This window comes from Anas acuta, chromosome 9, assembly GCF_963932015.1.
Source record: "Anas acuta chromosome 9, bAnaAcu1.1, whole genome shotgun sequence".
NCBI lineage: Eukaryota > Metazoa > Chordata > Aves > Anseriformes > Anatidae > Anas > Anas acuta.
The window spans coordinates 22,830,043-22,855,357 of NC_088987.1; the positions used below are offsets into that span (position 1 = coordinate 22,830,043).

General features: G+C 40.0%; 2 protein-coding genes across 6 annotated transcripts in view; one reads left to right on the forward strand and one right to left on the reverse strand.

Annotated features, from left to right (window-relative positions):
- The window catches only part of COL4A4 (collagen type IV alpha 4 chain), a 69,618-nt gene extending 61,792 nt beyond the window's left edge, over positions 1–7,826 (reverse strand). For 2 of the 4 annotated variants that reach the window (XM_068691582.1, XM_068691586.1), the window contains exons 1-3: positions 7,523–7,826; positions 3,814–3,995; positions 1,492–1,531 (exon numbers count right to left, since the gene is read on the reverse strand). In XM_068691582.1, the coding sequence (XP_068547683.1) occupies positions 1,492–1,531; positions 3,814–3,869 (96 nt within the window). In that variant the 5' untranslated portion in view covers positions 3,870–3,995; positions 7,523–7,826. Of the gene's footprint in view, positions 1–1,491; positions 1,532–3,813; positions 4,018–7,522 lie in introns of all 4 variants that reach the window. The other 2 variants (XM_068691584.1, XM_068691583.1) reach the window with 1 other exon arrangement.
- The window catches only part of COL4A3 (collagen type IV alpha 3 chain), a 61,972-nt gene continuing 44,414 nt past the window's right edge, over positions 7,758–25,315 (forward strand). For both annotated transcript variants that reach the window (XR_011099228.1, XM_068691581.1), the window contains exons 1-3: positions 7,758–7,892; positions 20,910–20,966; positions 23,832–23,921. Coding sequence is in view for 1 of the 2 variants with exons in the window: in XM_068691581.1 (XP_068547682.1) it covers positions 7,776–7,892; positions 20,910–20,966; positions 23,832–23,921 (264 nt within the window). In the remaining variant the exon portion in view is untranslated. The remainder of the gene's footprint in view (positions 7,893–20,909; positions 20,967–23,831; positions 23,922–25,315) is intronic.

Below are 25,315 nucleotides of genomic sequence, written 5' to 3' on the forward strand. Positions count from 1 at the left end.
GTTTTGATTTTGCAGGAAATACAGTATTTTAGGGGAATGATGCCCACACTTTCAAGCTGTTGAGGTCTCAAGACATGCTCTTCCAGCATAGCTGGGGTGTGTCCAGACTGCTTAGCTGAGGACCATAGCAAACACAGCACTGACACAACTTGCTTGTTTGTGGTATGGACTGTCACCACAAAACACTGCTAGAAAAGCAGTGTTTTGCCTCAAAAGGTGTTCTTGTATGCCAAGCTTCTCCTACATTTTAGAAGTCACTGGGCAAAGTCAGGGCCTCTGAGGGACCTTGGTACCAGAAGCATGTGATCCGCATCTCATCATTTCTAACCCTTCATAAAGAGTTTCTAACTCTTTGCTTATGTTGTTGGAATGTCCATTCAGTCACAAATTTTCACTAAAATTACGTGTGTAAATGATCAGAGTGGCTCTGAATAGGATGACAAGAACTTAAAAGATTTAAAAGCAGTTTAGGTAAACAAGTAAACAGTGATAACATGAAAATATTTGCTTAGTATGGATTTCATTTATATCAAGGTCAAAATGTTTTGTTATTCATTTTAATAATCAACAGAACACAATAGGTTCATACTTAATTTTTCAAGGAGAAAGCATTGACAAGTATCAGATAAGGAAGAAAATTTCTGTACTATTTACAATATTTTTAGAATATCTGGTACTCCCAAGCCTTAGAACTAGATTGAGGGTATGATAGTCTCTCTCATAGACTGCTTCTCTTTCCCCTACTGGACTTCCCATGAAATTCCTGATCTATTTCACACTAGACTCTCACCTAGTTATTAAAAACTTGGCTCTACTGGAATGTGAATGGAATGCAGCTTTCTAATAACACATAAGCTGTTTCCTTTTGTTCTAATAGAACACATTTATTTAAAAAAATACTTCAATCTTTAATATTTTAACTAAAAAGGAGTGACAGGAAAAAAAAACATAAAAAAGCTTTTCATATATATTTGAAAGAAACGAAGAAGATGGACTCAAAAGAAGTTTCACTGAGGGCACTGCAAACATGAGATTAATACAGTGGACAGTACAGAGAGGAAAGTAAAGTAGATATTGAGAGAACATTAAATTTTTAAATGAATGTTTTGACTTCAAGAAGGTGGGAATGTACAGAGAGGCAGTTTTGACATATAGAAAAGGGCTTGAAAGCTAGAATAAGCATGATATGATATGATAATGGAGAGCCACTGAAGGGATTTCATGAGGAAAGATACAGTGCATGAAAGTGCTTTTGTAAAGGCAGGTTTCCAAAAGTGTGTAAAGATGCTGAAATTATAATCTAGAAGAATCCAAAGAAAATTACAAAATAGTCAAGCTGAGCAACAGGAACATAAAAGAAAGTAAGAACTGCAAGAAATACTAAAAGAAACATCACAGTTTTCCCACCAGTTATTCTGGCATATATCCTGTTCTTTGTTTGAACTATACCATCCTATTTATCAACTGTCAAAAATAAATATTGTCACTTACCCCATCAATTTCCTGTGCTGAAAAAACAATCAGCAGCCACCTGATTTAAAAGAAGGAGAAAACTCATTTAAAACTAAACTTCCAATATTCAACATTCACAAACATGTAGCCTCTATGAAGAAAGAAGTGTAGACACATGATTAAGTCCTGTTTGAGGTGACTACTTAAAGGATATAAGAAATATGTGTCATCAAAAAATGGTCAGCATATGCTATATAATTTTATCTTTTTGGATTTGTGATCCTGAGTATAAACAGATAGGGATGTGCAAGAATATGTAAAAGTTCTTTTTCCTCCTGATAACCTATTTCCAGTCTCACAATTAGAAACAGCCAGAGAGAAAGCATTCCAGACAGACTTCTGCAGGTCCAGACACCATGGGTGAAGATGGAGCAGAGATGGGGGTGATTTGCCTTTTCCCCCGAATGCATTAGCTGGTACTGTTTTCTTTTGCTCAGAAACACAGCAAGAGAGAAAGAAGGCAGGGAGCAGAAGTGCACTCAGTCACACATTTCTGCAGCAATACAAGAAATAATCATTATTATTAATGATTAATATTAACATTACTATTAATGACAAGTAAATAGGTGCCCACTGTTTACATGGAAACATACATTAGATACAGCTGTAATGTACAGGCTATACCGCGTATTAGGCTACAGGCTACAGTAAAGCCTGTAACAAAACGCTCCAACCCTGCAAATTTAGCAAATCTTCCAAAGTCCTATTTAGTTAACCCAACTTTATTTTTTATGTTATTCATATGACCAGCCCTTTGCAGCATTGACAACTGTGCCAGCAAACCTAGGCTTATCGTTTCAGACTATTAATTGTTCACAGTTCAGACTGCAAATATAAAACCTCTGTATGCACTGATACATACTGACAAATTGAATGCTGACAAATATAATGTATTTTAGCTATTTATGCACATTTACTCTATACACTTTTTAAACTTACATTGTCTGCTACTGTTTTTCAAGTGTGCAGATTTTATGGAAATTAAATGTTCATGAAAATGATTGCTGATGACTGAAGACAAACTCATATTCTGTCTTGCTAAAAGTGAAATAAATGATTGGTTAAACAAGGTGAGGCTGTCCTATGAACAGCTGTATAGTAGTAAACAGTGGAATTTTGCATAACACTGCTCTCCACACACAGCTGAGAGAAAGTCTACTGGAATTTAATCAGATTTGGAATATATTTATACATACCAACATTATTACACAGCCCTTTTTTGTACCTAAAGAACTCTGCAGTTCAAAACTTTTCTCTGCTGTTAGGCTTCATTCTCACTAGAATCACTATCACTGCCTCTGGTTAGTCCCCTGACATGGGCCTCTGAAGACCTGAGCTGCAAGAAAGATTAAAGCTCCTTAAAGCACTGTCTTTCAGTATGGTTCACTGTCAAAAGACAGTGAAGATGCCCTATATCTAAGTGTTTCATCTAGTAGATGAAATCACACAACACAACAAGGGAAGAGAGGGTATGACAGAAATTCCTGGGCTTGGTGATGTGCGTTATTCCTAATGACCTTACATCCATAAGACTTACTGGCAGCATTAAATCTAGCTGGCAGAAACCATAGGAAATACAGGAAATACTCTTAAGATGAACTGGTTCAGTGGGCTTTTTTTAAACCGCATGTGCAGGTGGTATAATAAAGACAGAAATACTATCCAAAATAGAAAGAATGAGTTATTTGTGTGACAGATGAGTTTAAAAGAACCAGTGTGCCATAGCAGTTACTTGGGTTTATTACGAATTTGAGAATATTTGGGTTTGCATTGACTTTCTATGGAAGATATTATAGAAATGGAATTGTTTATCTCACACATTGCTCTTTGTACATTCCTGGTCACACTGGCCATCATCTTCTCCTTAGGATCATTTTCCTCTATAAAGAACTCCTGCCACAGCTAGTACTAGCAAGTATTCTCATCATAGTTTCTAAAAGTTGTCTTCATACCTTTTAGTATTTATCCCTCATCTGCAAAATTATTCTGGCACAGGCATTAAGGTTTAGTCATTACTTTTACTTCTACAAATGTGCTCATCATGAGAATGTAGGTGGAAGAACATCTTTTCTATTAAAACAGATTCAGAATTATAGTTCCTGTTCTCTACTATTTAAATGGTGTAGTACCCTAAGTTTAAATGATATGAACTTACAGACGAATAGAAATCATATAAACTATATGCTTATAAAATTTAAGACAGACTGCAGATCATTTAACTGGTGATTACTGTTTAATTGATAGCTAAGAATGTATCTCAGTGACTCTAGTTAAAAAATTTTAGTGATCTGTAAAACTCACCAGGCAGCTCTGATAAGCCACTTAATCTGTTCAAACGAATCCTTTGGTAATGCCATTCACATTGATTGATGATCTGCACTTTTTTTTTCTTTTTTAAATAAAACAGCAGGTCTTCTGTTTCCTTCTGTTTGTGTTTGGTTTACAGACACCATTCCATTCTGTTGTTGTTTTCCCCTCTGAACCTGTTTATATTAAAATATATATCTGAGGTATAATTTTACAAGAATAATTACTGGAAAACCAAAATTTGTCAGCAATTGAAATACATCACACTGCACAACTTTATAGTGGCACTATTACCCCTATTAAGCAGCATTTTTATCATCTATACAATTATTTCAAGAGGATTATATATGAAATTACAGATAACATGAGAAGAGTACAAGATTTTACTCGAGAAAAGTAGTCTTCACCCACTGTTTGAAATAACGAACAAAGAGCAACTTGCATAATTACTTCTTAAAAAGCTATCATACCTACTGTTTTGGGTAAGAGCATTTAAAAAAGATGACACCTTTCTAGTGTAAAGACCTAATGAACTTTATATATATATATATAGTCTAGATATTAATATCTGGATGACTATACATATATATATAGTATAGATATTAATATCAAGACTAGAGTTAGCAGTATCTTCTGCAAACTGAGTTGAATTGGTGTGTAGGCATCTATGTGCTTCTGAGCAAAGGAGTATTTGAGCGCAGCATAAGCATTACAGAGTTTCAGGTAAAGAGTTATATTCACATGCATAGATAGGCAACACTCATAGCAAACATTACCTAGATTTTATAACTTTATTTTTAGACAATTTTTTCCACAGCTTTTGCCAGGATTTAGGAAACTGGAATAAATTAACTATACCACGCATTTGTGACCTCTGACTTGGGTCCAGCAGAATACATGTAGTTTTATGTGAAAATGTGCTGCAACAACTTTTTTGTAAGCTCGAGCTTCACAGATCTAGAAAAATGGCCAAGTCCTGTGCAGACTTCCACATACCCCAAATAAGACAAAAGCTGAAATCCTTTAGAATAAGGTATCTCTGGCAAAGGATTCACAGAGGTTATCTCAAAGTGAAGACTTAGAGGCTTGGCTTTTCCTAGGATAGCTCAAGTTTTTACAACCTTTTATTTTTCCGTGCTGTAGTCTTCCAAATCTGGGGAGGTTAATTTTGAGAGACTGAACACTGCCTAGAGTAAACAGCCAGGGGTTCACTTCCGATGAAGAAGTCCCCTGAGTAAGCAAAGGCAATCAGCTACTGAGAAGGGAGCAAGGACACGAACCGGCAGCAAACCGGCTGCTCTCTTTCAGCTGTTCAACAAACAGATATATTTTTTTTGTAAAACAAATGAGCGTGCAGTTCTGGAAACATTACTGTCTTGCTTTCTGTAATTTACTGTAATGGCTTGCTAACCAGAACTAACTTGTGAATAATATTGACTCCTATGTGTATGCACAGTATATCCACATCCCACGGTAGAGACTTTGTAAACTACCATGCACTGACTAATGAATGAACAGCCTACAGACAACCAGTCCATGCTGCAAGATCACACTCTACATATACTGTGCAGTACTCCCTTCATCTGCCAAGTTCTTAGTCTATTTCTGTGCCCCAGTTTTTCATCTGTATGGAAAGAAGCAAGCAAGAAAGGAAGGATGCACAAATGCTTTGATACCTCACTGATTTTTTTAGATTAGTAATATAAGCAAGACTGTGAGGCATTAAAATCCAACAGGGAGGGACTGCCTCAAATGGAAATTCCAAGCCAGTAATAAAGTGTTAGAGTTCACAGAAATTTGTTCTCGTTGCCTGCTATCCATGTCATTATTTCATTATCCAGACAGCTTCTGAAAACGATGAAGAAATTCAATTAGGTATGCTTGCTTTGTATTAGCACAGAAGCTTTAATTTTCAAATTAAATTCCATTTTGATCCAACCCATTGACATAATTTGAAATCATACTTAAAGCATGAGTGGAAGACTTAACTCTGTTTGCTTTTTCATCATGCCCACCTAAAACCCATCATTTTCTGAACAAGCTTCATGTAGTTCAAAGTGTTTAGCAGCCAGTGGAAGAATATAAGAATTATAAAGTGTTATTTAGGCAGATATAGCCATCTGATCTCATGTTTTACATTTTGAAATAATCACAAAAGTTACCGACATAGAATATTTACCTAACACTTAAAGTGCAGAGAAAGCTCATGCTGTAACATAACCTAGTGTTTAGTCTCTGGACAACAATCGTGAAGGAAGACCATTTCACACTTAGGGACTCTGATGAAGTAAGACCACTGCTCCCTTGTCAGTATTTTCCCATCTTTGCTTTTAGCCTTGTTGATTTATTTTTTGGAAATTGTCATATGGGTTTTCATCATTTGAAAACTGACTTAATAGCTTTGTATTATAGCAGTATTTCATTCACTAGGTCCTCTGCATATATTCTTTTCCCCTCATAGTGTTTTTCCTAACTTCTTCTGTTTCATCCAATATTTCTTTGGTCTTGTATTCAAAAGCCCCAATTAAGTATCTTCTTGTTTACTCAGTGAGAGTTACACCATTCATCCTGCGTCTGAACTTTCATCATTTCTGACCGTTCTCTTCCGCTGACCCTGCTGTCCCAGAGAACCTCACACCTGTTTTCACTTTTGTGTGGCACTCTGCTACCTTCTCTCTTACAGCAGTTCTTCTAATGTTGAATTTCAGCAATGGATTTACATGGAGGTGCTTACAATGTACAGATGCCTATGGCTTATAAACTGTAGGCCACATTTTTGTCCTTATTGCAGTATTCCTGCATAACAGTCATAGCACGGATACAGTCAATTGGTTTAGGGAATCTCACAATTGGATGGATTTAGTGATTTTCTCCCTGAGGTATCATTTTCTCTACATCGTCACCATCAATCTGGTTTGAAAACCCGGGATTTTTTTTCCTTCTCTTTCTGTACCTGCCAGCTTGCTCTCATCGATATTTGGGATTTTAGAGTAAAGATGATCATGTCTGTCATGATGTACAAGATCTTTGGCACTGAACATGATACTCTGCTCTTCCAGAGACGTGTTTTAGCTGTGGGGAAAAGTAGCCTCTACTAACTCGCTTTCACAGCAGATTTCAGAGGGGGCTGACAGTGCACTGTACTGAACGGAGACCCAGCTCTTCCCCTCCCATGCCTGTATGAGCGGCTGTTTTACAAAGCTCTGTGGTTAGCTTTATGCTCATGATAGACTTTAGATTTCTATCTCATGAATAATCCAGACTAAATTCAGATACATATATTATATTGTTGTACAGTTAGGCTTCTCCTGTATCGCCTGTAGCGCTCGCCAAACCCCCTACCACAGGATGTCCCGTAGTCAGAACACCACAAACGACGTGGGGCTGGCCTGGCCAATGTACCCCCCCAGTCTGCCCGGCAGCCTTTCTGGCGAGATGTTACGCCTGTCAGTAATACCGATGCGATCAAGTTCACGTACTGCCAACCCTTCGCAAATCGCGCTGCCATTCAGAAAACCTGCCCGGGGGCTGCCAGCGGCCAGCAGCGTGCAATCAGCCACCCGCTGCCCGCCGCCTCATTACCGAGCCCCGCCGCCAGCTCCCGGTCCCGCCGCACCTCAGCGCTGCCCCCCCGACCCCTCTGGGGCCGCGTCCCCGTCCCCATCCCGGTCCCAGCACGGCCCGGGGCCGCCCCTCCGCTCACCTCAGCTCCCAGGTGGGAGAGCCCCCGGCTCCTCGCTACCCCGTGCCCGACGGCCGGCCGGACAGACGGCGCTGCCCCGGGCAGGGGCCGCGGGGTGTGCGGGGGTGTGGGAGGAGAGGGGTGGCCCCGCCCCGGCCAGCCCTGTCCCCTGTCCCCACCCCGGGGGGCCGGGAGCGCTGTGGAGGGTGCGAGGCGGCAGCCCCGGGGGGCAGAGTCGAAGCGGCCCGAGCCGAGCTCCGCGGGCAGCGCGGGGATGGCCGCCGGGGGCTGTCCCGGCCGGCCGCTGCCGCCTCTGCCCCTGCTGCTGCTGCTGCTGCTGCTGCCGGTGCTGCTCGCCCTGCTCCGGCCGGGCCGCGCCGCGGCGGCTGAGGTGAGTGCAGGGGTCGGGAGCGCGCTCGGAGCCGCGAGGAGGGAGCGGGGCCGCCCTCAGGCCTCGCCCGCCTGCCCCAGCCGCGCCGCGCCCTCGGGTGCCGCCGCCCCGTCGGGGCCGGGTGGGCGCCGTCCCCCCCCGGCTGCGCTCCGGCCGCGCGGTTGCTTCGCAGCCTGTTCCAGCACCGCGCCGGGCAGCAGTGAGGGCACCGGCCACACGCTGCTCCTGCCGTACAGGGTGTCTGAAACAACGATTGCTAATTAGTAATAACGTGTCTTGTAAAACACCGCGCCTCTCTCATGGTCTCGTTCCGCGTCCAGGAGCAGACCCAGCACCTCACCCATCGTGTTCTTCCCTGGCGCGCTGTGACTAACCCGCAGGCACGTCCAGTCGTGTAACAAAACTCTAATTGCTTTATTTATGGAGTTACGGCACCTCCCGGTTCTTAACTCGAGCAGAGGCACCAGACCCGTCTGCCGTTCCGGTAAATCACTAATTGTCTGCGCAGTTGTTTCAGGCTCTGCGTAGAAAGCCGGACGAGTAACCTGCACTAAGTCCTGCCTCCCTCTTCTGCCTGGTTGTTCTTAATTCCGTTCCTCCCCTGCGGGCACCCTCATCGCCCTCGTTGCTCCTAGGGCACGGGCATCACCGTGCGCTGCTGGGGGGCTGCCCACGGGCACGGGCAGTGCCCCAGGAGCGCCTCCCCCAGCACACACACGCTGTCTCCAGCCTTCCGTCCTGCCTGTGTTGGTCTTGTGCTGTGTTGGTTTTTTAACTACAAGGGAAGGGAAAAAGAGGTGTGCTGACAGGAGACCACATACGTCCCAGTAACGCACTTTCTAGCATGCTCGGTAGGATACTGGAGTACTCGCCAGTCCTGCAGACTCGGGTACCTCAGTTCATCAGCAGCCTGTTTGCTAAGGGTAAATCACGAAGTTCCAAGGTACCGGTTTGCTAAATTGTTGTCATTACTAGAGCCTTGTGTATGCTTAGGTCTTAAAGACAGGATGTAGGATGGTGAGAAGTGTTTGCACTTCTACAAGATTTCTACTGAAATCTTGCTGTTTAAGCAGAGCTTGAATGCAAGGTAGCGATTCAGTGGTTCTCTGAAAATTCAGATTTCAAATGTTGTCTGAGATTACTTTAAACTGGATTTACAACAGATAACTGAGGTCAGTTTGAGATTCAGGTGTCGGTTTCTGCTCTTCTGCTATATTCTGCAGAAAAAAATCTATTCTAAGGAAGTTTTCTAGATGATGGAGGAAATGGGAACTTTAAAACCGGAAGTTTAATTTGACATCCTAATTAGTGGTTAATGTTAACTGGCATGAAGTGATTCATTATAATAACTGACTGAATAAGTCAGTGCATCTTAGCTGGACTGTCCATTGCAAGGAAATAGTCATTGTTTATATTTTAAAATCATGCTACATTTCATATGAAAATTAATTTATATTTGGCCAGCTGTATGAATAAATTAGAAGATGTTTCAATATAGAAAAGTTTTTTATTTGTTTCTTAATCACTCAATAAGCAGTTTATTCCCAAAGACAAGAAATAAAACTATTATTTTTTTCCTGCTGCTGTTTGATATAGCAAGTTTTGGTCCTCACAGCCCTGCACCGTCGTGACTTCCCTGTCCTTAGGAGCCTGAACTTTCTGGCACATGCTAGGGAGTATTATTATCTGCATTCCTGGCCACTGGCATGCTCTAATCACATCTTCTGAAAACTCAGCAGAAGTAGCATCTTCCCATGTCAAAGGCTTTTCAGCTTGCTTGATGTATTCCTTCACTCCGAATATTGATGTTATAATCCTTTGGATTTTTCCACTGTTCATTTAAATACCTTAGAATAATACAAAATAATATATATATATATATATATATATATATATATATATATATATATATATATATTTTTTTTTTTCACGCAGGGAATGAAGTCTTTCTCATTCCTCACATATATATATATATGTATGTGGTTGTTTTTTTTTTCCTCTCAGAAAAAAAAAAATATTTTGCTTTCCTTTTCATTCACTTTAACAGCATCTGGAGCTGGTACTATCTTGATGTGCCCATACAAGCCAATTCTGAAAGTGTTATGACTTTAATATCATTCATGCTTTTCTTTTCTGGTTTACAGTGATGTATGTCTTAAAATTAAATGTGAACCTAAAAAAGCTTCCTGAAGTTTGTTGTATCAAGTGGCAATAATACGAAAAAGACATGGGTCAGTTTATCGGTAACTGCTCCTTAGTAGCATTGATCACTTTTATGGTAGCATCATGTTGATGTGTTCAGGATTAAAAAGGCTTCTACTTGAGCGAGATTACTTAATTGCAAGTTAGTTGTTCATCACCTCACATTACTGCTAGTGCTGGATTTTCATTGTAATACAACTACAATATTGTATTAGCTCACAGGATAAAGTCAAATACTCTGTATCCTGTATTTGCATCAATCATTACTCTGCATTTTTTCATCATGGCAAAGGAGGGGAGTTAAAATACAAAAAGTACAAAAACAATGACTGCAAAACTAGAGATCTTTTTTTCCATCCTCTCTCTTGCTTATGTTTACTGGCTATGACTAGATGCAAGTGTTTACTTTCCACAATTAATTTTTATTTTTTGTCAGGAATTTTAAAATTCACAGGCAAATACTTGTAAGCTAGTCTCTTCTTTATGCAACACTGATATTTTTCCCTAATTATATACAAACCATATTGCTGTCACATAGATCATAGCACATGGCTCTGGAAGGGAACAGCACAGTGTTCTGGCTCAGCCATGAGCACCTCCAGGTCTGGTAAGAATGGGATGCAGGCTAACTGGCTTTGTGGATCTAGGAATCAAAATGCTGGAGGGACCAATCAGTGGTACAGTGAGAATGTAAGGCCTTCTCTGCCGGCCTTTGGAAGCACCAGGCTCCATCCCATGAGGCAACTGAGAAGGGACGACGTGCACCTGAACATACAAAAGAGTTCACTGAGCATGATAGAAGGAATTCTTTGTGAAGTGCTCTCTTTGATTTGGTTAATATGATCCCAAGTCTGAAGTCAGTGCGGGTGTTACTCTGATAATTGACCCCAATTTATACAAGACTGTTCTGATCCTGATTGCCTCTGCAATTAGTTGCAGCCATCATTTTCATAAACAGGCCAATGTCAGAGCACTGCAGAAAGATGTTTTTCCCACTGAGCCTTGACCAGAGTTACTATGAATTCGTGGAATTGCCCTAATGGTGGTGCATCACACAACTGATGGAATTCAGCTCTCTTACACCATGTGTAAGCTTGCTCTGGTTGCCCAGAAATGTGAAGTGCTCTGTTTAGAGCTGCAGGCCGCAGCACACAACTGAAACCTCCTTGGGTGATCTTCATAAAACGCCTGTGAAAGCTGAACTGGTAACACTTAATGTGTTGCGTTTTTTTCTAACAAATCTGCAAAGTAAATATATTTTCAGCCAAAACTATATAATTCAAGTTATATTGTTGACTGAATAATATTGAAATGATCAAACTAGGCTGGCAGACATTGATTCTTTCTTCATTGCTTTGCATTTCATATAGAAATAACACCATTTTATTCTGAGATCTGTGCAAGCACTCTCTTCTGCAGTACCTAGCGCTGGTTTATCATAACATGTCTTTGAAACAAAATACTTTGCTATTAAGTGCAACTAGTATGGGATGTCCGGTCATCTATTTTACTGTCACATTCTCACCCCGCTGCCTAACACAGTAATACTAGAAGGCTCAGTATTCTGGCATGAGTTACAGAAGCTTAGGAGGACAGTGAAATACAAAAAGGCTTTTTTCTTAACTGTTTACAGTCTCAATCTCTCTTGCTCACTGAAGTTCTGTTTTGTCACACAGTCTATTTCTAGTTTTGTTTTCATTCTTTGTCTTGTTTTTTAACTTAGAAGTCTTCTGATAGGATACAAGTCTCACAGGTTTACAGGTTTTCCATTTGGCCTGGTTCAGTGAAGGCTTTGTAATTGGGACTTGAAGCTGCATTTTCCCATTTGTGGAGAAAGCCACAAGAAAAAAACAACCTTTTTGTTGTTGTTTTGCTTTTTTAAAAATCTGTAAAATCACAAAGCCTTTCCAAAAAGCAAAAACCAAAGCATATCCAGTAGGCTTACTCTGAGCAAGCTACTGTTGCTTTCATTTCTATTTGCACCACTTACCAGAAGATGCACACCAGGAATTTTATGAATATACAAATATACAGGCCTGAGGAGACAACAATTATAATAAATACCATTCCCACACTCAACAGTTGGGAAGAAATCTGTGATCTAATGCTAATCATATTATGGTAGGATGGCAAAAATTCACTAGTTAAATTGTATGTGTTCTGTGCTATTGGGTTGCTCTTTTAAGATGCCTTCCTCTTAGGAAGGAAGAGCACGGATGAATAAGCTGCTTAAACACCCTTAAGTTTGCTACACAAAAAAATTCTGTGGCCTGAATTGCCTAATCGTTTTTTCCCTGTGGATAGGAAGAATATTTATTTGTGTTGTCCCAATGTCCTGTTCAAGGTCAGGAGAAAAAAAAAAAAAGAAAAAAGAAAACACAGAGATAGTGTTTATGGGACTGCCCTTGGAGATTGAACCAGTTTGAATGTATCGTGAACATTTAGGTCCAGTTTCTGATAGCCCTCGTTACAGCATCTTCCACCCCAGTGAGATAGCTTGTAAAGTAGGGCAGTGGTCACTGCATCAAAAACTCCCAAGTTCCAGCAGAAGAAAGCAAGCCATCATTCCCTCTGCTTAAAGAGGGTATAATTCTGTATCTTAAAAAATAACAGATTCAATTTAATTTCAACTGATTGTTTTCCAAAACTGCCCACAACGTGCCAGGTTTAGTTACATAGACACAGTAATTTTAGGCAGCTTCTACAACACAGGCCAAGGTGGTTGTCACTGAGCTTGCAAATTTCAGTTGGGGAAAACTCAGGGGTGTTTTTCTTCTAAATGACAACATTTTACTTGTTTTATCCAAACATACGGATGACAACATGCAGGCACAATGAAGATTGCTAAGCCCTACTGTTCTCACACTCCCTAATTCTTTACCATTGGTGAGTTGGAGAGGAGAAGGGAGTAGCACCGTGCAATTAATTGCACTGTATCTGCCTGGACAAGAATGCGGCTGGCACTGTGGAAGTTGGACGTGGAGCTATGAGGAAGATGGCAGAGCGGTATGCTTTCATCACCACAGTATAAACAGCAATGCTACGGGAGCTTCTTGGAACTTGCACACAGCTGGGTTCGTTCACAGCAAAAGGGGATACACTGTTTAGTTATGTGTTGTACAGAAGGAGAATTGCAGAGTGTTTTAAGTCTTTTTTTTTTCAAGTGCATAATATAACTCATTTGAACAGAGGCTGCGAGAGATACCAAAAGTTTTATGAAAATTTTGTTTCGGTTTTGCACTGTTCTGTGTCAGGTTTTTGTTCTTGGTTTGTTTCTTGTAACAAATGTGAATACTACTAATGAAGAGACTTGACTAACAACAAAATTGTCATCAAGCGAAGTTCTTATGCAATATTTTTTTAATTTAAAAACTGATCAGGATTTTGAAACTGTTTAAATTTATGAAGTGAAAAGAGTTTCTGTACTCATGTACCTGTGACACAGTGGAAGGCTGTAACTGTTCATCTACAGCAGCTTCTCCTATTTGTCCATATCAGTCATTTACCATTGATTTTTGGTTGATTTGCAAGTGCAGTTATAAATACATCCTCCTATTACATTAAAAACAATCCTCTTCAAAGTAACTCTAGGCTTTAAATTAAGGACAGAAAGCAAGGAAGTTCTTATCAAATACAGATAGGTATATGTTGTACGTTCACATTGATTGCAAATTGTGTATTTGTATTAGACACAAAATACTGCTGCTGTAAAAGGTTCTGAAGATTTTTTCCAAAGATCATAAATGCTTAGGACTTCACTTCCATGCCTCATGCTGAAAGCAGCACATATCCAGTAATATAAGGGCCATGTTACCAGGGAGGGGTAGTGATTCAGTAGCTATTCCCTGAGCAAGGTTCCCATTACACGTGTTTAATGGAGGTTATTCAACAACAACCGTGGCTGGAGCATTACAGTTGTCTTCCACAGCCTCCGAGATCAGTTCTCCCTGCATAAGACATTGACTGAGTTATTTATTAGTTAAAATTGCAGGTGTGTTTCTGGTAATGGAAAGTAAAAATGAAATAATTTGTGTCAGGTGCAAGGTATGCATCTGATAGGCAAAATGCTGTGAATTCTGATAGCATTCGTTGCTGTTAACAGGAGTCTTCTAAGGTAGGAATGTCTGGCTGCCTTCCAGTTCACAAGTGACTACACAATGTTTCAGGGTTTGGGAACTGACATATTTTCCTTCATCTCATCATCTCCTATTTCTGCTCTATGTTGTCTATACTTATTGAAGGCTTAATAATTTGGTTTTGTTGTACTGGTCCAGCAATCACTAAAAAAACACAAAGTTCTTCATAGTCTTTGATAATTTTAATGAATTCATGTTTGATGCTTAGAATGCATGAAAAACTTTTAGTATACAGATTGTGATTGTGAGAGTGGTATTTTGTTATGATAGCAATGTTTTGGAGTGAGGGAGCTTCATTCTCCAGTACCTTGTACGCTACGTGGTGGCTTGCAGTTGTGCAACAAGAGGAAAATGCTGCCAAGGTCACGTATTTACTAGTCTAGGTGGAATTACTAACAGTGCTCGTCTAGCTAAGTATCCTAATGCAAGTGCATCTTGGACTCAGAAAAAAAGGTTTTCTTTATATAACTTTTTCCACACTAGGAACTTTTTTCAGGGGATACAAAGATGGTAAAGGGCCTAGAGGGAATGATGTGTGAGGAGCGGCTGAGGGCACTGGGCCTGTTCAGCCTGGCAGGGAGGAGGCTGAGTGGAGACCTCATCACGGTCTACAGCTTCCCTCGAGGGGGAGTGGAGGGGCAGGTGCCCATCTATTCTCTTTAGTGACCAGCAATAGGACCAAGGGAATGGTGTCAGGCTGCGGCAGGGGAGGTTCAGGCTGGACATCAGGAAGAGGTTCTTCACCAAGAGGGTGGTTGCACACTGGGACAGGCTCCTCAGGGATGTAGTCACAGCACCAAGCCTGTCTGAGTTTAAGAAGCGTATATAGTGTGCTCTTAGTTACATAGTTTGAATTTTGGAGTAGACCTGTGTGGTGCCAGGAGTTGGACTCAATGATCCTTATGGGTCCCTTCCAACTCGGGATATTCTATGATTAACTTTTTTCATGGCGGCCTGCAGCTGCCCCATGAGGGGAGCAGGGGGGCAGGTGCTGAGCTCTGCTCTCTGGGGACAGCGACAGGACCTGAGGGAACGGCATGGAGCTGGGACAGGGGAGGGTCAGGCTGGGGGTTAGGGAAAGGTTCTGCACCCAGAGGTGGTCGGGCACTGAACTGGCTCCTCAGGGCAGTGGTCGCAGCACTGAGCTGCTGGAGTTCAGGGAGCGTTTGGGCAGTGCTCTCAGACACGTGGCCTGGTTTTGGGGTGGTCCTGTGTGGAGTCAGGGGTTGGACTCAATGGTCCTTGTGGGTCCCTTCCAACTCAGGACGTTCTACGGTGCTATAATATTTTAAACCCATTTTTATTAGATGCAATAGAAAACATGTAGCAGAGAACATTAGAGAAATGGATCTTCTGTAGTTTCAAACAGTATATGAACATCAGCTATTTGAGCAATATTATTCTGGTCTGAGCTGTGGTTTGTAGATGCAGCTGGAATGTGTGAAGTGATTGCTTTGCACTGAGACAGCTCAGGAAGAATTCAGAAATCTCCGTGTGTCAGCAGCCCTGAAAATTCATAGACAAGGTTCTTAAAGGAATTTGCTCACTGATACATCATTTTTAATAAGTGTTGGAATTTAAGAGAAATTACAGAAAATGGGAAATTAGCTGATAATTTATTGCTACTTAAAAAGGACTGTTGTCATGACATGCATAATTTTAGGCTGCTCAGGATACCATTACTGAGCAGAAAGGTGGGGGGAAAGAAGAGTTACCACAGAAAAGTAGATTTTGTCTAACAAAAGTTGTCTCATGTTTTAGTGGAGTTCTACTTCAGTGATCTTTGAAGTTAGAAGATAAAGACCTAATTACAGGATGGGTGAGATGCCAATAAAAATGAACTTTAAATGAAAAATCAGACTTGCATTTTTAATAATGAGCCAGATCAGCGTCCAGAACCAGCAGTGCAGGCAAGTGACAGCTTCAGCACTCACTTGAGAGAAGACACCTGGGTTATTTTTACTGTCTGCTGTAATTAATGAATATCACTTGCACTGCTCTTAATTCATGTTAAAATTCCTCATGTTGCACAGTCATCTTTCATTTATGTTAACCAGGACTTACCCCTGGAATCAGTGGCATTCACCCATGAAATTAAAGACCAATCAGGCCAAATGTGTGAATTTAAGCACCGACTCAACCAGGTTACTTTGTTCCTACAGCACACATTTAATTTCAGCTCACCTTTCATCTGAATGTCTTTGTTACTCAGCCTGGGTGGTTTTGATGTAGGCTTCATCTGAAACCTGCTTAAGGAATACGATACCTGATCTTTGCTGTCCTTGTGCAGGTTTATTTGTTTGTGCCTTTTAATATATAAATAATGTATTTTCAAATTGTAGCTGACCATTATGGCTGACCTACTATACTCTTCTCCAGATTTAGAAAAATAAGCAAATGCTCTGTCTCCTCTGTCATCATAGATGTCTTTATGGACTGACATGTGGAGAAATACTGGCACATCCTCCTCTCTGGCTCCTTTTGTATGTTCCTCATCTTCTTGCCCTTAACTGTACTACCCTCCAAATGTGAGTGACAGAACTCAAAGCCTGTGCTTTTGGTAGAAACGCCTATTGTTTGCTTTTTTTTTTTTCCTTGCATTGATGCTTTGTGATCTCCTTTGAGGCATTAGGGGTTGGTAATATCCCTAAATACATTCCCCGACATCCTCCGTGTAGCTAGGTCTGTGGGCACATTGCCGTGAGCTGGGTCACATTCCCTGATGCTTCACCACGACTGCAGTGCTGGGAGTCGTGGTGCCCTCCTGAACCCACATCGAGCTTTGCTTAGGTGACAATGCAGTCCTAGTATGGTTTTTCTTCCTTCTTTCATTGTTGTTTCTTTGAGGGATTCGGTAAAGGGAGAGGACTCACTTTTTAAACAGATACTTACATTAGTCTCTGAATTGGGGGAAGGAAGAGGTCAGAGCCTCACAGAACCCAATCCCATAGTGTGGGAAGGGCACCTCGGCATTACACATACCATCGTAGGGGCCCCATAGTGGAGTCACCCAGTGAATAAAACTGCAGAAGATGTGCTGCTGCAGAATAGGTGCTTCAGTGTACACTGCTGGAATTATTTAAAATGCACATGCTACTTCACTGCCACTCAAAACTTCTCTGAAAAGAACTCTTCTAGGTTACTCCAAGAAAGTGTTGTGGGTTTTTTTGTTTGTTTGTTTGATGGTTTTTGTTTTTAATTTTGCTTCATTGGTTAATTTATTTCATTTGTTATCCACACAAGGGCTTGACTTTGTTCATTAGCCTAGATTTTTGGATCAGAAATCTAATTCCATCTCCCTGTCTGGTTATTTGAAATAAAACGAGGTGATTATTAGAAAACTCACAAAGCTGAAAAACACGCAGCCACTTACAGAGCTGTTATTGTGAGTATTTTGAATAATCTGTTAATAGCTAATATTAAATTTCCCTATCTTACAACTTGGCAGTAAACTATTGCTTTATTATGACCCTTTGATAAAGAAGCTGCAGGCATCTTGCAAGGCTGTGGAAACATCCAGGCAGCATCAGTAGTGTAAGTGAGCAATGACTTTTTGGTTCAAAGCTCCTTTACAGAAGGCATAGTCTAATCTTATGTAAAAATCATATGCCAAAACATTTAGTGTTATCCAACTAACTGTCTGTGTAATGTAGAATCATCTTTGGTCTTTTCAGTTTAGTTTAAAGTGAGATGCGTTCACAAAAAGATCTAAATTGATTTGAAAGCTAACTAATGGCAAATTAAACACATTTGAAGCATTCTGACATCTTGAAGAACAAAGGCTCTCTTTCTTCAAATGGCTTAGTAACCTTCAGTAGTTATGTAGCATCATAAGTTTTTACATGTTCATGCATTTAACTTCACGTTGGATTAATCTGTGATTATTAATTAAAAGTAATATTTTTGTCTGTATCCGTACATACCAGGGCTTCTGCAGATTATACTTACTAGGGAAGAGTCATGTCCCTTGGTGATTTCTCTGCGTGTCCTGAAAACTGTGCTTTGCGTACAAACACTTTAAAGAATCTGCTTTTTTCTTTTGTAGTTAGAAATAAGGCACAACTCCATTAAGGTCTGTAGAATTACGATGGCAAATACTAGCAATGTAGAAGCCTGTAAGTATTTATCAGAAAAGCTCACTCTGCTCAGCAAGATGTGCTCCCAGGTACTCTGAATAAATCCAGAGAATTTGGACCGCTTCAAGTATTTTTTCCTATTAAATGGCACCTTTCCTGGGCTGAGGTGGCTACTAAATCTGTAAGCTAAATCTTTGTATTAGCAGTTGAGTTTGCAAAGTAACTGGGTCTCACAGCTCTTGTAGTTAACTTACAATTTTTATATGCAAGCCTTAAAAACGTGATAGCTTGAGTAACTCACCAGCAGTACAGTGTGGTGTCTGCAGGCGAAGACTGCTTTTATCATATTGTGTGATGAACACCTCAACATGAGCAGGTACCCTTTTTATACTGTTTATCAGCCATGTACCAAAAATGTGTCAGTAAAATGTACTATTTTGTAGAGAATTATTTGGGATGGAAGGTAATGTTATTGAATAGGAAACAATCCATCCCCAATTTATTTTGAGATGTCTATCACTTTATCCTTGTATGCTGATACTTAAAGGCTTAAGATACCTGTCATATAATTCAATTGGTGAATTTAGAATACCCAGTGGCAAACTTGCAGACCTCACCAAGAAGAAATCAGGATAATATTTGTTGTTAATTCTGAGCTCCTGTTTATTCTTGTGCCTCTGGTTATTAAATTATACTGATTAAAATAATATCAAAGATAGCATAGTCACATCTCTTCTGTTTTACAAGACAACATTGATTTCCAAATTTCTGATGCAGTGCTACATAAACTCTAGCTGTCAGATCTAGGGAAGAAAGTCTTCTTAAATCTGCTAAAGAATTAAAGTTTGCAACACTAAAAACCTCGCCTGAACCATCACATAATTGCCTGTTAATCTGTCCATGGAACACATTGCCACAGAGATTTCTTGGGGGATTTGCTTTTCATGGCTGATGGATTCTGATTTATGCTTTATTTTGTAAATAGCTGTTCACTTGAGGAATATTTCCTGCATCTGTTTTTAAACTACTAGGTGGAGTTCTCACCTAAAAGGCAGACCGCTTCCGCCAGCAATGGTCTAGCCCCCAGAAAACAGCAGATACCTGCAGCATCCTTCCTTCATCTGAAAAGAGGCACCTAAAAAGACGGAATGAGTTGTTCCAAACTAGTTGTCAGGTTCCTGTGTGGAGTCAAGGGAAGGAGATGGACACCATCAACTGTGTAGGAAAGGAAGGCAGATACCTGATACCGGATACCCTGGTTTTGGCTGATAAAGATAGATGAAATCGATCCTAGCTTGTGGGAAGAAAAGATGCTTTTCAATGCTGTAAAATGTTTTACCTGAACATACTGCTACAGAGAGATTCAAATTTAATGACAATCTGACACCATCCTTTTAAAATGCCACGGAGAACATTTTCTCTATCTTTTGCTTTCTGCTTTTTTGAGAACACCACTGGAAAAGTTACAAATTTGGAACAGTGCTGCCGTTGTATTATGAACAGCTGTAGGGGTTAATTAATTCTGTCTTCAGCATCTAAATAGAAATTTCATGCCATACCATATTAAAGGCTTTAATCTTGTAGGAAATATAGTTCCTCCCTCTTCTCTGAGTTTTATGAAACTCTGGAAAATACCATCATAGCCAATGTAGGATATTTGTCCCTTTCCTATTGTCTGGAGCTGTACCATAATATAAGTAATTGTGATAAACAAATAGACTGAAATGAGAAGTTAAACTGAAGAACAACCTTCTTTCTACAGGGGTACAGTTGAAAAAGTCATTCAGCAATAGCTTCAAAAATAAATGGAAAAAAATGAAATACACAAATGAGAACAATAAATGCACATTACTCCGTATCTGTATGGAATGTATTGCTTCAGTAGCCTTAATAATACTTTTGTATGTACAATATTTATGTTAATATTGATGCTTTTTCTCCTCCACTCCACTGAAATAGGACGTATCTAACATGAGTGTAGAAAAAAGTCCTTTGCAGAGTTAACCCAGCCCGACTGGGTTGGCTTGGGTATGGAGTGCATGGTAGCTGTAGCAGGATCAGGGCATGGGGGGGTTAACATTTCTCATACTCACCAGGGTATCTCAGATGTGATTTGCAGCCCTTTCTGAGCTCACTGCTAAAACCACTGTTGAGTACATGAGCTAGATAATTTAGTCATGCTTTCTATCCAGTTACACTCTGAACATCCTTGTTGTTGTGTTTTTGTTTGTTGTTTTTTTTTTAACTTAAGTTTATATTAAGTTTTTAAATGAATCATCAGTGTTTACTGCTGTGATCCCAAACTCTTAAATTTCACACATCATACTGAAATTATAACCCTGATGCTGTCAAGCACAGCTTCTTGGCCTTTACCCCAACTTTTAAATGGAAGCAATGACCTTACTTGTCTCAAAAGACAGCACTGAGGAATAATGAGCTATTTTCTTCTGTTGAGAATTACCACACTTTGTAAAAATTTTTTTAAATTGTACTATCTATAAAATAATTACCTTACTAAAACCATTGGGCTTTCGTTTGCCCTTCACCAAGCAACATGATGGGAAAAATTGTTTTATTATAGAATTTGTCTTTTTATTTTTCAGAGCTGTGTATGCAAAGGTAAAAGTCCTTGCTTCTGTGATGGCACGAAAGGTAATAAGGTAAGAGCAAATACATTTTTCCTAAGATTATTTTATACTGGGAAATTGTTAATAATTGAGTTGAACTAGCGAGTGAGTATTTTGTGTGATGGTATTCTGTCAACAAAGTCTATGGAGAATTGTAAAAGCAATGCATTACCTTACAAAAAAGTCTTTTAAAGTATCTCTGGACGCACTGTTTAACTAATATTTTTTAATGCAGTAGTTTGTTTATAGTGTTTCATAATGTTTGGATACCAACAGAACAACCACCAAACTTTTTACAAACTCCTAACAATTGCTGTCAGTTACCACTATCAGCAGCTCTCCTGTTACAAACTTCGTAGTGGCATCAACAGAGCCATGTTCAATGCCTCCCTCTTTCCGTGTTAGGACCTTGCCATCTCCCTCCTACCCCTGGACCCCTGTGCATTTTCTGGTTCCTGGAGGAAAGGTAAAAGCGCTGGTATCCAACAGACAATGCATGTCCCGCAGATCGAGACACAGGACAAGATTCTGGGTCCTAATCACAAACACCTTGCCAGGAGCAGGGGAACAGTGTCAAGTCTACCGAAAGCAACAGAGCTGCAGCTCTGCCTGTTGCCAGCAGTAGCTTGGCAGAGGCTCAGTGTGGCTTTTAGACAAACCTGAATTACACAAATGCCAAAAATTCTTTCAAACTCTTTCTTGTAGTTGGAAAAACAACCGGTTCACAAATGAAAGGGGCATTATTAGAGAAGTCACGGTTGTAGTTCAGGCTAACCGTGGACACGGTGATTGCTGTACTAAACCTTTTCAACAGATTTCAGATCTGCACACACTACAGTGTCTATATGGACTGACGGTTATGATTAGTCCCACAGCTTGATGCAACTGGTTGGTAAAGAATTACTTTTGACTTCCCTGCTGGACTTTTATTGCCAAGAAAGTATGTCATATTGCACCACAGTAAACACTACTAGTCTTGCCTTTAGAAAGCTAAAGTGGTGTAGAAAAGTAATCTCAAAGTAAACGTTCTTTACTAAAACATAGTTGAATGTGGTAAAGGAGGATACCTACGTCTTTAAAAAAAATCTCAGTGCTTGTTTTTCATGTTCTTAGTCGGTTTGACCTTTGTCCTAACCCATACAGATTGACACCAACTGAAAAATAAGAAAAACATAACTTAAGATGCCCACTAAACGAAAAATATTAGTGAGTGAAAACCTGAAACTTTTCATCTTCAGTTCCATGTAAAATCAACTGAGAAATGTGTAGGTAATAGTTAAGCATTGTTTACACTGATCTAGTTTTTCATGCAGCTGTGGAAAGTAAGGACAATTATATTCATCAGTAAGTTTTCGTAACTGTTCGATGCTGAGAAAATTGCCAACCTGAGAATTATCTGATCTTGTTGACCTGTCAAGAAGACACTGTGGGTAAAACTGCCGGTGCTGTGTGGCGATGAGCAAAGCAGTCAGGAGAATGCGGGGCTGCTCTGCGGCGGGAGGGAGTCCCCCCACTTGCTGCAGTGAGGGTTAGCAAGCTCAGTAGGAATCAAGGATTTGTGGCGTTCTTCGGTGAGTTAGTTCCACACCCCCTCCAGTGGCACATCTCGGTACAGCATTATTCTTTTTGCCTTTCTTGGCATGGCTCCGGATGAAAAAAATAATTTGTTGTAAAAAGCTATGCCATTTTATGATACAGATCTCATAGACACTTCATAATGCCTCATCTTGCAGTTGTGTTCAGATGTTCTGGGATTATCTTCTGTGTTTATTATTTTATTTTTAATTCAGAAATTATTTTAAATCTGGTGAGGCTGGGAGATTTTGAGGGGTGAGAATTGGCGGTGGGACAAACCAAAATATTTTAGCTCCTCAAGATTTCTTTTGGATCCTACCTTGTACATTGACTACTAAGATACCAGCAAGATAACTTCTGCACGGCAGAATTTCAATTGCTTTTTTTCTATAACTTTCCTCTGATAAATAGGAAAATTGACTCCAAGAGAATCAATAACCCCATCCTCTCTCTCCTATCTCAAGCCATCCTGTAAACTATCTTAAGTGGACAGCTCTTCACTGCTGTAACACTGAGCATGCTAAACTGCTGCTATCTAAAGAGTTAGACACCTTTTCCGTGAGTTTCTTAGGCTTGAAGCACTTTATTTTAACCAGGATAACACTTGCATGTTCATTATATTTAATTAAAAAAAGAAAAAAGAAAAGAAAATGCCCCTCCTACTGTAACATAGTCTCCTTTATTCCATTTGTGTAACTTTAATTTTTTCTGTCTCCTTTACATTGTTTGCTTATTTGAATTCAACCTTGAAATAAATATATATAAAAGTAATTGGGTGGCTTAATCTTTGAGACTCAGAATAATGTTACAATGTTGTGACTTAAAGCAAACTTACTTTTCTTCTATCTGAATAGTTTTGCTATATTTGGCTCCCACTGTTTCTTTCCATGGCTTGCATGAAGAGAGAGAAGTACTGATGATTTGGAACTGACCTTACTGTACAGCAGCAGTTATTAAGTTTGCGAGCTGCAAATTAGGAGTACTGTAGTGGACTTGGATTTGTGTTTCTTGTAGAGGCTAAGCATGGTATAGAATATTAAGAAGAAATATGTATCAGCTGCTTTCTTAAACTTTTCATGCTGCCAGTTAACTTCAGTGCTCTGTGAAAACTTGTGTACTGATGTCTTCTGATACCTTCATAATTAGCTTGTTACGTTAGTGGTACCATGTGGCCTAGGCAGCACACAGGAGAACAGATCAGTATGAGCAAGGATAATCCATCACAGTATTAAGAGGTACTGAAAATAATAAATGTCTTAAAAGTAAGTTATCAAAAAAAGAATCAAGGATTTTCTCAGGACTTCTTTCTCTTAATGTTTACAGGGTGAAAAAGGCTTCCCTGGTGTCCCAGGTCCACCTGGTCATAGAGGCTTTCCCGGTCCCGAAGGGCCTCCAGGGCCACAGGGACCAAAGGTAAGTTCCCATGGAGGCACGGGGGTCGCAACACTACATCTGTGCTTGACTGTGGAAGTGAGGTATGACTGGATAAAGAATTCTGTTTAAAACAAAAAGCAACAACAACAGAACTCTGTTTCGGAGTCTTCCGTTTGGTAAGGGATGTGCGGTCAACAGCTGCAATGTTCATTTTAGACAAAGTGAAAGTAGTTAATACAAACATGGGCTTTTGCGGTCAGTTGTCAAGGAATGAGTTCTAAAGCACCTGGACTGACCTTCCAGAGGCAAGAAACATGGCTCTAAATAGATTTTAGTAACATAACCACAATTTTTTCTTAAGTATACTCTGACTTCTGTTGTTAGAAAGAGAGGAAACAAGCTACTTCTGAGACAAATAATTAAAAATAGATTTAAGAAAAGTTGAAGGGAGAGATGGTTTTTAAGATAAATCTTGCTCTGTCTAGGAAATACTGTATGTCATAATTACCTGCAGTATGGGGAGAGTGACTTTGGCGAGTTGGGCTTTCCCATATGGCTAAAACTCAGGCAGAATATGAATTTTCAGTAACTCCTGAATGAGCTGGAAAAAAAATAAAGTATTGCTCGTTAAAAAAAAAAAATAAATCATTTATATTTGTCTTGAGGAACAGCATTCCTGTTGTCATTAATAAAATGACTCTTTGATGAATGAACTGTCTGTAAGTATGGTCTAAACTCAGCTACAACATAAATCAGGAAAAAGGAGTGACAGTAGTGCCACAGTCACATTATTATCTAGAACCTGCACTAATGTGACTCCAGCCTTTATCCACACCTTTAAATAAATGTTTCTTTGCAGTTTTAATTTGTTTAGGTGTTGCTGTACTATTTTCTCCTGTCTCATTATTACAATATTTCTTTAAACTGATACTCATGGTGGATCTCATACATGTTTGTTGAGGTGTTTATGTAAGCTCATTGAAAACTGTTCAGTAGAGCATTTCCTCTGTTATAACTGATAGTGACTTCTGCAAGAATGGGGAAAAGTAAGAATAATTTACCTAGCAAGGACATCACTGTTAGCTTGAATATCTTATGTTGCAGTACATTCCAGTTAGCTTTCCCTATTGCAATTATCTGATGCGTTATCTTATGCATTATTAGCAACCGTCACCCAGGATTTAAGGAGCTGTGCACTTCTGTACATTCCCCATTTCATTTCTGGGCAAAACAAAAGTTGTTTCTTATTCTTAGTAAAACTCTAAGTGTCTTGAAATAATTCTAGCAGATTCTGTCTAGACAGTGCTGTGGCGTGTTCAGCTGCCATCCATTCAGCCCTGCTCTCCCATCCTGCTTAGCTCCCTGTCAGCCTGCTCCTGGGTTTCCTTTCCAAGTAAGACAATGCAGGGTAGAGTGGTGCCTGTATGTATCTG